This window comes from Leiobunum rupestre, chromosome 8, assembly GCF_980474605.1.
Source record: "Leiobunum rupestre chromosome 8, qqLeiRupe1.1.hap1, whole genome shotgun sequence".
Lineage (NCBI taxonomy): Eukaryota > Metazoa > Arthropoda > Arachnida > Opiliones > Sclerosomatidae > Leiobunum > Leiobunum rupestre.
The window spans coordinates 21,705,738-21,717,839 of NC_143391.1; the positions used below are offsets into that span (position 1 = coordinate 21,705,738).

Genomic DNA, 12,102 nt, shown 5'->3' on the forward strand with positions numbered 1-12,102 from the left:
TTTCTAGCCTCTAATTGAATGTACACGTTCGAATCGTCTATCTTATAATTTAAGGGTCCTTAAAAACGTTAAAACAAGAAAATCACCCCCCACTCCCAAGAAAACCGTCCATTTTATTACTAGAATGAGTCTTTTCCGTTGGGCTGTCTCTTTTAATATCATATGGGCTTATCGTGCCATCCAACAATTCCTCCTCAAAGTGGAAATGTTAAGTACTGGGAATATTTTACTTTTAGATTATAAGAGTTTTTTTTTATTTCTCCTATAGTGTTTTATCGGAAAAATTATATTACTCGCATTTATGGGCAAATGAAAATCGAATGTTATCTATTACCGCCATGATACGATGGTACCGGTATGGGCCAAGTATCGTATCTTAGGTAAAGTATCAATAGTTGTATCTAGAAACGATCTAGCCCCCAAAAACCTTAACAGCGGAAAACGTTGTATGGCCATTTCATCGGTACACGTTTTACCTTTTGCGGTTTCCCCCCTCCGTCTTTTTCCTCCCCTACAAGATACGTATCTATTCTATTTTTTGCAGCGCGCACCGTTCCTAGAAATTAATGTTCCGTCATACCGGGTCCATTTGATATTCAAAAAACTAGCGAGCGGGTTATCGCGATTTCGTACGGATGTCTTAAGCGATAAAAAATGCTAGTTACGGGTTTGTACCGGACGGCGACTGGCACGTGGATGGAATGAAAGAATGACGCGAAATAGCTTGTATTCCTCAACGTTTTTATTTAGTAATAATGATACTTCGCTTCTCCCTCTGGCTAGGATTGTATTTAAGGGGAAAACGACAAGAAAGAGGGCACGCTAAATTAGTTTCTGGTTGTTGTTTATGACGTAGCGGAGTCATTGCATTTGCATTCGCTCTTCCCTTATTCGTTTCTACCTGTAGTGCGTGATCGATTGGGCGCGCAACGAGAAGAAGAACGGAACGAAAACAAATTGGCAAAATCCGATCCGAGTTCCTTTTTCTTTTCCCGTGGGAAGAGGTCATCTTCCGGTATAGATTGTATCTTTCACGGCACTCCCCTCTCTGTATTTACTTCAAACGAATCCTATTTTTAGTCGTCTAAATTCGTTTCCTACTAAATTGAGCCAATAATGCCTTATTGGATAATTTGAAATTAACGAAACTATGAGTTTCCCAGACCCCGAAAAACAAGTTAAACATAAATATTTTTTTATTCGTCGGCCTACTTTGGGTCTAAAAGTCATTAGAGTACACCTTTAATGTTTCTCGATAATTTGAATATAAATGAAATTAGTAAAAAAAATTACAATTTACTACAGCCACATTTGCTAAGATAATCAGCGTACGAAAAAAACCAAGGTAGTGAATTTTAATCGAGTGCCCCAAAAGCGACAGTATGACGTCACCAGTGTTTTTATCTGGGTACGTACAAGTAACTTAATCTACTACCCAAGAGCCTCTCTTAAACAAAAAAGTTATCTCTCAATTTTCTCAATTATATCACGCCACCTAGTAGTGGTCGTAAAAACGTTTCCTTTATTTTTCGATAAAAAGCTTATAATTAATTACGGAAATGTTCAATTTAATTAGAAATTTAGTTCTTACAACTTTAATTACAGCTGAAATTAACGGTTTAATTTTTAAATGCATTATAAATAGCAAAATAGCTGGTAGATTATTAATTATCCTGTAATGAACGAAATTTAAAACCAGTACCCGGCAGATGGCATTACTGTTTCAATTTGAATGGCGATTCTCAATAACCGGCAAACGTTCCTGTTTAAAAAAAACATTTGAATAAAACCACGATTTAAAAAAGATGTTCTTGTTATAATTTGTATTGCAGCTAACTTTATAATTAATATTGTATTAGATTAAAACGGTTTTCTAATTGGTATTTTTCGGTACTCATTTTTAGAAGCTGGTCCTAACGCGTGTTATATTAATGAACCGTATCCCCGCGGTACGACCCCAACAATCCAAGCTCATCCGGTAACGTAAACGTTAAATTTTTAAAGGAACTCTATAGGCGTAGCGGAATTTTGTAAGAGGATGGGATGTCGTTGGGGAGTATCTCTGACCCAATGCAGTATACATCGCCGAGACGAAATTATAGGTAGCCTGAGAGAAAGACGTCGGAGGTAGTGTTTCGGGTCGAGCAAACCAATTTCCTCCGCTTTAATATTTAATTGGGGAAATCAGTCTTCTTCAAAGGGTGCGTCGCCAGCGATGGGATATTTCCTAGTGTACGAAGAAGAGAAAATAGAGAGTTCTCGTTTTTACTCTTTGACGCTCACACTTTCTCAGAGACAAAGAGGTCGAGTTTATCTCCCATTGAATGGCGTATTTAGCATTCTTCCTTTTCAATCCCTGCCTTCCATTTCTGCCAAAGCCCTCTTTTTATAGCTCCACTGGTGAAGCTAGTCATCCAGTGGAAAATCTCCATGTATTCTTTAACCCTTCCAAAGAGCTTAGGCTAACTTTGGGCGACTTTAAAAGGGCGCGCTTTCCTTAGCGACGGAGAGTAATAAGCTTAAGATGCGACCGGCATCTCCCCCCCTTCCCTCAAAAACATCTCGTAAACGCGGATAAGACGTTGCGCGTTTCGTAATGAAAACTAATGGGAGATGCGTGCCGGCTTCCGTTTTATGAATTTTTAATATCATCCCCTCCCCCGCGAAAAAAATTGAAAATGCTATAATAATTCTCCTCAGAAGCCCCGAAAACATAACAACCTTCCAACGTACGTTTTGAAAACCAATTTTCAATTTATTTAAATTAGATTAATTTTCGCTATTTACGAACGGAGTATTACCTGTTCTAGATAGAGAATACACTCGGCTGGTCCCTGGTGGACTACTTCTCCTAGAACAGCGGTGTTAAGCTGTTGGAACACTTCTACAGGCGTTTTGGTCTCCTGTTAATTAAATTGGCTTATTTTTGAAAATTTCGTTGTAACGTTTTAATCATTTTTAGTTATTTATTAAAATGCATATAAAATTATAATTAAATCAATTTTATATTAGATACGACAGAGATAGCGTAATACGAGAGTTATCCAATTTAAAAGCGGTACGCCTGGCTTCTAGGCAATATTCAACAGGGGGCCATGCCCCCGCGCTTCCCCCTGACTACGCCACTGCGGATTATAAGCCACGAACTAAAATGGAGCCTTTAGGTTATCTGGGGGATTATGACGTGAATTTTCGAGTCCCACCAAAAATGAGTCTATTTATCGGGATACGTAGCTCGGAGTTAAATGGTACGGGAAAATATATATATACAAATAAAATAATCCTAAGCTCCCGAGTTACAGTAGCAAAGCTGGGCTACGCGCTACACTTTTTATTATTCCTAGTCTCTCCGAGGAGCTTTTATCGTTATAACCCCGCAAAAATAAAGAAAACGTAGCCATGCGTCAGAGCAAAAGGGGTTTTCTGTTTATCCATTCCAAACGGAACAGAAAGTCGGATCTATATTGTATATAGAGGCGGGTGGCCGAACAATACGAGTCCCGAGAGGCCGAGCTCACCAGTCAAAAAAGAAGGGTTTTACTACGCAAACCGTACCCATAATCAGGCGCTTAATGGGAAGCGCGCGGTGACGGTGGTCTCGTCCGATTATATAACGGTATATCGGGCTTCTCCGCGGCGGCTTTTAAGGATGGCCTTTTCTCAGTGGCGGCAATCCTTTGGAAGAGTTCGATATTATTTCGGGCTCCCGGCTTTAACGGTAAAATGCCTCCCTTTTCTCGAATTGGCCATAAAAATACTCCTTTCGAATCATCCGGAGTACGTAGGGCTCACGATCTTACGCCCTTTTTTGGGTCGTGAGACGAAGCTTTCAGAGCGTCGAAGCCCCGATATTGAACCGCAAAAACTGGAGTTTCGTTTTTTTTCTCCTCCCGTTGAGGGATTTGTTATTGTTAGAGTGCTTATACGCCAGCACGCCGATGATTGCGGTCCTTTCCAGTCAATTTTTGGCGCCAATAGAGCAGAAATACCGTCGAAGAATATAAGTCAATAAAGAAGTAACCAATATTCCCTTCCCAGCGCCAACTCAAACACGCGCTTCTACCGGAAATAAACTATAGAAGAATCCGAACGGAAAGTTCGTTGGATGAGGTGTATCATATCTTTTATGTACGTTGTAGGATTCGTAATACGTTACGTATAAATTTAATCGCCTTTCTGGAAAGTTCTAAAAAATTTTCGCTAAAAACAAACAAAAGCTAGATCGTGTCGTATTACTATTTTATACGTTATACGAGACAAACAAGCCAACGAGATGATTAAATCCTCGATTTGTTCTAAAACAAACGCCGGATGAACGGACCAGTAAACACGCGACGATGGAACATTCTTATCTACGACTTGTACAGTGTAAAAAAATAAGCTACCAAAAAAAAACATTTCGCGTCATTTCGATATTCCTCGAATTCACGCGATATTTAACAAGGGAAAAAGTCGTCAATTTAGGCTTCCTTCGTATAAACGCTAAGAGCTCTTCTTCCCCATATATTCGCGCCCTACTCGTCGCTTCTCCGCGAAACTTAGCCAATGCCAGCCATCTTTACAGGCGAGGGCCGGTGGCGAATTTCAATGGCGATGAGATTGATCGGGAACTGATGAATAAAACATGCCGAGCATCCAGACGACAGTCATAACCAAACAAATAGAGAAGATGGGGGACTGAAAAAGGAAGAAGAGAGACGTCGTATGAGGTTTCCTTTCCCCTCTCTCTAGTCTTCCGGGCGAGTGTAAATGCTTTCCAAATGCTTTAAAAGCTGCAGGAAACGTCCGAGGGAGGTGTTTTAATCCTATTATATTCGGAAAGATTTGGTTTTATTTTTATATGTTTTCTATTTTTTAAAGAAACGGGATTCTTCCCTCCGTTTTCTTTCGCTTCTCCGTCCCCTCTTTCGGCCCCCTTTCCTTTCTCATTCGCTCCGCGGCGGCGGGGTAATGCAATTTCGCACTTCATGGACCGTGAATAGAATCCACACAGTTCCGACAGAGAGACGTTTCGAATACAACCTTTATAAAGTTTTAGCGCGCGTTTGCCAAGTTTGCAGCGACAGCGCGAGTTGAGGACGCGGCAATTGAGGTCGACAAGGAGTGTCGCTGGAAGGTGCGAAGGGTTTCTCCTCCTATCCCGCGTGCAGTTACCAACTTTCTTTTTTGGAAGTGGTTAAAATCGCGGAACCCGCCCTTATATTCAAAAGGTTATGCAAAAATTTTAAGGATTTGTAGGGGGTGAGTTGAGAAGTATGCCTGTTTTCGTCCCATTTTCCCACGATGAGTTAAAAGAGCGCCAGAGAGCTTCAAAGTGTGGCCTACTAGCCCCTGGAAGTAGGCTGCCACAAGCGCAAAACCAAGCAGCAAGGAAATGCGAACATTAAGGTTTGAGTCGTGTGATAGGTCAAAAAATACTTTGTAAACAAATCTAGGTAACCAGCGTAAAAAGGTAACTTAAACAGTATTTAAAGCCCCTGCTGCTTGGTTTTTCGCTTGTTGCAGCCTACTTCCAGGGGCTAGTAGGCCACACTTTGAAGCTCTCTGGCGCTCTTCAAACTCATCGTAGGAAAATGGGAAAGAAACAGGCATACTTCTCAACTCACCCCCTACAACTTCTTAAACTTTTTGCTTAACCTTTTGAAACACCCTGTATAGTAATACCTTACCGTCTATCTACACGCGCGAAATTATGGTTAAACCGGAAATTCCTGTATAGGAATGTTTCTAGCGCATTCGGTATTATAGAGGTATTTTGAGTAGTGGGTCTAAAGATGCATCAGGAAAGTTAAAGGGAAATATTAATAACTTTTGTAGATATTGTTGTTATTTTTACGCAACAAGGGTTTCAGCTTATAGAAATAACTCTAAATATATGCACATATATTTTTGTTTTATTGCGCAGGAATTAATAAGTCTTAATAGGCTAAATCAAGCCGGTGGTCATTTTCGTAAATTTAGAATGGAGGCATAGAAAATTAACAAAATCGTGGCGTAAGACGTACAACGGAATGGTGAAAGAATAACAAGACTTCGGCCTGTTAAGCTATTTACTCAGTTTAAAAAGGAAAAGAAAGAATTGGGACTGCATAATTGGTATCACGAATCATCGTGTTTGCACACGGGACCGCCGCCAACGCTTAAAAAAGAGAGCGGCGAAACCAAACCAAACGCGTAATCCAAAGATTTCTCTTTCAATGTTTGACTTTCGCTCGATTCGCTCTTTCCATTCCCTCTCTTTTGTCACGTTTTATTGTTTATACACTGTATTTTTATTCGCGATTGTCTCCGAAGGAATAGCTGGAAGGTCGGTCTATTACAGTCAGATCCCACCGCGGCCAAACACTGCCGACTTTCCATATTCAAATCTTTGTCTATTCTCGAAATTACGCCTCTCGCGTTCGATCGCGAAGCGTCTCTAGATTGATCCCTTAGCGTCAAATCCATACCGGAGTTAAATGTTCCAATTCAACATTTCATTTCTCAAAATTCCATTAAATAATGCTCGGGCCGTAACTTCAGTCGCTCTCGATAGAAGGCCGCGCGTATAATACGGTCTCGTCTGACCCTGCAATGTAGCGGCGGACAACGTGAACTTCACCTACTCGGTCGTCTTAAATGGAACTAACAGCTTGCCTTTAACCAACTCTTAGTTAAGAGATTACATTCCGATTAGCCATCTATCGCGGGTTAACGGCGGCTACGAGCGCTGCCCCCTCTATATGTATACTGGAATCTTCGAAGGTACCGCGTGAATTACAGCTTCCGGTATTCACGCAGTCTGCAGCTTAATTAAAATTAAAGCAACTTAAGTTTCGAAGCGCTCAGCTTCGATTTTAGATGGACTTAACGAAAATAAATCCGCTTAAAACGGCGCTCCTTGTTTGAAATGCGCAGCGCGTCACTCGGTCTTCGCCTCTCCAACAACCCCTCCTATAGCTTTCATCCCCGTTGTTCGCTAGTTTAAATTTTCTGAACAAACAGTGACCCGTTTTGAAAGCGTTTTATCAAGCGCTACCCTTTATATAAACATACGTACACGTATCTTCATCTATACAGGGTGTCTGAAAAGGTTATGCAAAAATTTTAAGAAATTGTAGGGGGTGAGTTGAGAAGTATGCCTGTTTTTTCCCATTTTCCTACGATGAGTTAAAAGAGTGCCAGAGAGCTTCAAAGTGTGGCCTGCTAGCCCCTGGAAGTAGGCTGCAACCAGCGCAAAACCAAGCAGCAGGGAAATGCGATTTCAGGGGTACGATGAATTTGCCTGAAATCGCGGTCCATCACGACTTTAATTACTGATTAGGTTTACTTTTTTTACGCTGGTTACCTCGATTTCTTTACAAAGTCCTTTTTGACCTATCACAGGAACCCATACCTTAATTTTCGCATTTCCCTGCTGCTTTGTTTGGTGGTTGTTACAGCCTACTTCCAGGGGCTAGTAAAGGCCACACTTTGAAGCTCTCTGGCGCTCTTTTAACTCATCGTGGCAAAATGGGAAAAAACAGGCATACTTCACAACCCACCCCCTACAACTCCGTAAAAATGTTGCATAAACTTTTGAAACACCCTGTATACGCGTTGAAGAAGGTCATTGTAAACCGAGTGATACGTGAGCCCTCGCGAAACTTTTAAGTTTCGAAAAGAAGATGGACGCTTGTCGGTACAAAACGTCGTCGTTTAAGTCCTTGGTTATAGGAGACGCGCAGTCTTGGCGACAAATTTAGATTGAAGAATTTTCTATTCCACTGATTTGGTAAGATTTATGTCTTAGCCGTGGGAATCTAATCAGAATCTGTACACAGACGCGGGCCCACGCTCCTTCGGAAGACACCGCTCCGAGAAAACCCTTAGAGCGAGTTATTTCGCGCCCCTGTTTCGCGCATGGCGGCGTTCATCCCGAGAATTCTTAATTCGCCAGGAGAAAGAATGGGAGAGCCGGAATAAAACTTCAACAACCCTTACGCTTTGGTTTTCACTCGGCAAAACCCGGGCCAGCCATTATAATACGACCTCCGGGCATCGGGGACAATCCCGAGAGTCTCGGCGATTCTCTCAGTTCAAATTGAAATCGCGTTATTTCCTAAAACTTTAATACGGGATTTGGCCGTAATCTTTCGCGTTAAGTTAGTTTCTCTTCGAAATTATCATCAAATGCAATTTGAATCATTTCTAAACGGAGTAAATATAGAACGTCCTAATATATATCGCGCGACTCGCGGCCCAAGATTTCTCTGGCCATTACGCTATAGATGACTAATGGGTTTGGGTTTCTCTCTGGTTCGCAGGTATTACGTGTCTCCAAATGCTGGCGATGCACGTTCCGAACGTAGTTTCTCCGGGGGATCACGTCAAATTGGCCGTCGAATACCGACTGGACGGGGAACAGCTATATTCCATCAAATGGTACAAAGACGATATGGAGTTTTACCGATTCGTGCCCATCGACCTACCACCGGCTCAAGTGTTTCCACTCGAAGGCGTCAAAGTCGACGTAAGTGACATTATACGACGTATCTTAAAGGGCCGCGGAACGGGTATAATTCGAAACCGAAATTCCGGCGACTGTTAGTCGGATTCGCTTACTTAAAAGGGGCTTCACTATACCGTTGTTTAGATCGTGGCCACTTATTTGATAGCGTGTCAAAATGTGTTTGGATGGAAGATTAATCGTGGAAAAGATAGACTAAATAGCAGTTTAACGTTTCAAATCGTTTTGCAATAAGACATTTCAACACTATACATTACCAAGAAAGTATTTATTTATAATTAGGGAGAATTACTAAGTTGCGGATACATTTTGCGTTTATCCACCATTCCACCTCACGATCTTCCAGTACGCTCATTCTCTTAAAAACAATCAAATGGGTCAAGTATCTCACTATAGGTGGTTTCTTTTCAACTGTTCTCGGACTAACAGTGTACTCTTTTTACACTAAAACATTTTATTCGCTTGTTCCGGGGATGAGAATTACTCCGCCCCATAAACTATTCGCTTGTTCCGGATTATTTGGGCATTGTAACCCGGCCACCTGTTTAAAGGCATTACAAGTCGCTAGATGACTTGGGCCTACGGTGGTGCCTTGGGTATTAGCCTAGCTGATTATCATTATTAGGTATCTATTTACTCTTTTAACTTGTTGAGGTTAACGGTAATAGTAAGTGTAGGGAGCTGTTGGCTCGCGTGGCTTGCAGGGCTTGCCACCACCCTCCTACGCATTGTAACCCGGTGACCTGAATTAAAGGCCTTAAAAGTCGCTCGATGACTTAGGCCTAAGGTGGTGCCTTGGGTATTAGCCTAGCTGATTATGATTATAATTTTTACTTCTTCTGAAAAGGAGATGTATAGGTGTAAATCGGAGTTTATCGTCTGCTGAAAAGGCCACAGGCAGCCATTTTGCAAAAAGGTTTTTACTCCGACTCAAACTATTCGCCACCTCAGAATCGGAGTAATATGACGTCATAGCCTTACTCTTCTTACCCTACTCCTAAATCCCTGAACAAGCGAAAATAAACCACCTATTGGTTTCCTAAACCTTACGACTTCCGACGCGTTGAACTATACGCGTGTGACATTTTTCCTTCCCTCCTCTCGTGCTGGGGAAAAACTAATAAGTAAAAACCAGAGGCACCACCTTAGGCCCAAGTCATCGAGTGACTTTAAACGGGAAATAGTTAAAATGTTACAGAAGTGGCGCGAAAGAAGCGTAGCCCGAGTCCATACATTAAGGATTCCCGGAATCGATACGGCCAAAAATAATCTACTATTAACTTCCAAAAGAAGCGATAGAATTAATCTGTTATACGGGAAGAAAGGGGGAACCCATTATCGAAAATCTACGCTTTGTACCTCGGAAAGCACTTGAAATTCAAGTTGTCATCTCGAGCTGCGGCACCGAGACCACCCATTCTGACCACCCCGCCTCGTTTCGTCGATTTTATCACCGCCATCCAACCCCGGGAATCGATAGCGAAAGGTAGACGGTGTTGGGCTGATGGCTGGCTGCTTCGACGAAACAGGATTAAGTCATCAAAGCGATACAGGAACTTCTTCTCCTTAATAACGGTATTTTAAAAAAATATAGTCAAACAGGACGTGATCACCGAACTTAATTGACACGGGCTATCTCCATCTTCACGTTTTTCCTCCTTTGGATCTTTGAATTTCTCCATTTCAGATGAATCGCTCGATCAATGGCACTGTCCACATTAAAGACGTCGACTTCACGACGGCCGGAATCTACAGAGTCGAAGTGTCGGCTGACGCTCCTTCCTTCCAAACCATCGCCGGAATGAAACAAATTATCGTGGAAGAGTCGAGTAACTGTATTCCTTATTTCATAATTCCATTACATTCCCATCATAGTCAACTGACAGATCTAAATTTAAGGGGAAAGCCCAAATATGATGCCATTTCACGATTATACTAAATTTTATAACTAGTAGCAAAAGTGACATAATTTCCAAAAGTGTGTCAATCAGACCTATTTCTTAATGAATGTTACAAGCGAAATACAAGTTGGGAGGGGAGGGAAGGAAGTTAAAACCAACAAATAACGCCTCGTAGTGAGGAACGGAGGAACAAAGTAGCACGGGTCAAAGTAAGTGTAATTTTTGATTTTTCGTCGTTCTGTGGAGATGCTATCGCCACCTACCTACGATATAATACCATAGACTAAAAAGATCCAGAAAGGCGACAATAAATAGTCTTTTATGTGGACGATCTCGAGTCGAGCATTCATTAAACTTTTAGCATACGAAAGTACAGGGATTGTCACACTTTTGGTAATTATGTCACTTTTGCTAGTAGTCATTTAAAATAAATGTTTACCTAATATTAAGAGCGTATTCCCGAAATCAATTCTTAACGACGCGACAAATTACAAGCTGAGATTCTTTTTTGGACGCGATGTAAAATATTACATAAGAAATATGGAAAATATATACACTTGCATATTAAAAAATATAGGAGGATATTGAGCGGAATGCGGTGGGGGTATTTTTTATATATAGCTCGTTTCGGGAGAGTGGAGATAAAATACCACGTCCAGAGGGCATAAATTCGAGGGGATAACTTTAATATTTCTTCTTTTCTCGATCAAACTCGAAAATGTCAACAGCCCATGAAAAGAGCGTAAACAGAAATATATGAACAAATGACTTATACGCTAGTTACATTATGTGAGGGGTTTTCCGGTGACAGGGTTGACTCGCGGGTGAGGTAAAAAATGACACACCAATAAATATAGAACAGTATAGAGGCCGATTCGTTTATAAGCAGACTAAATATACATATATATACGCTTGGAACTAAAACTGGAATTTTTCAATTACAGATAACCAGGAAAAAGGATCAAATTCCCAGGACAGAAACAACGCGTGTGCTCTCGCCATCACGTTTCTGTTTTACGCGAGTCAGCTGAAGTGTTAACGGTTAAACCATATTCGTGGTTAACTAATCCTAACGCTAACCGAAGTTGTATAAAACACCAAACGAAATTATATAATATACGATTTTAATTCGGTTTGAAAGGAGTCGGTGACACTAAACGGATACAAGGAAGACTTTATGAGCCGCTAATGTTTAGAAAATTTGACTTCGAATGAAAAGATAATACGTTAAAGATTTGTGCCTTCCGATTACGAGTGGAACGTTCAGAAAAAATATTGGAACGCATTATCCGTTTTAAACACGATAACCTATTAGATGAATGAATAATTAATAATATTTGTCCATCAAGATGTGTTTTTAAGAAAAAGAAAACTGTTGATAATATTCGAACTGAATTGTTAAGTAATAATAATAATAACACAACCGTCATGTGGTTCATATCATAATATTGTAAATTGATCTTAAAAACCAAGTACGGCGTTTGAAATCGAAACATTTCGTGTCAAATATAAGCTTCATATCAACACTGATCATGTACAATACCTAAAAATATATTCAGACTATAATATTACTAAAGTCAAATAAACGATGTTCCAAAATGATATTTTCACTTTTAAGACTAAAAATATAGAGCGCATTATCACGCTGCAAACCGATTTTCGGGGAGTAGAGATAGAAATTGAGATTCAGGCAACGTTTCGCCAGTTTATACG

The 12,102-nt window shown here is 40.8% G+C and overlaps 1 protein-coding gene across 3 annotated transcripts in view; it reads left to right on the forward strand.

Annotated features, from left to right (window-relative positions):
• LOC149932744 (uncharacterized) overlaps window positions 1-11,770 on the forward strand; it is a 37,773-nt gene extending 26,003 nt beyond the window's left edge. For 2 of the 3 annotated variants that reach the window (XM_090156119.1, XM_090156121.1), the window contains exons 2-4: window positions 8,286-8,491; window positions 10,176-10,323; window positions 11,334-11,770. In XM_090156119.1, coding sequence (XP_090012245.1) covers window positions 8,286-8,491; window positions 10,176-10,323; window positions 11,334-11,428 — 449 coding nt within the window. In that variant the 3' untranslated portion in view covers window positions 11,429-11,770. The remainder of the gene's footprint in view (window positions 1-8,285; window positions 8,492-10,175; window positions 10,324-11,333) is intronic. The other variant, XM_090156120.1, reaches the window with a different exon arrangement.
• Window positions 11,771-12,102: the final 332 nt, after the last annotated feature.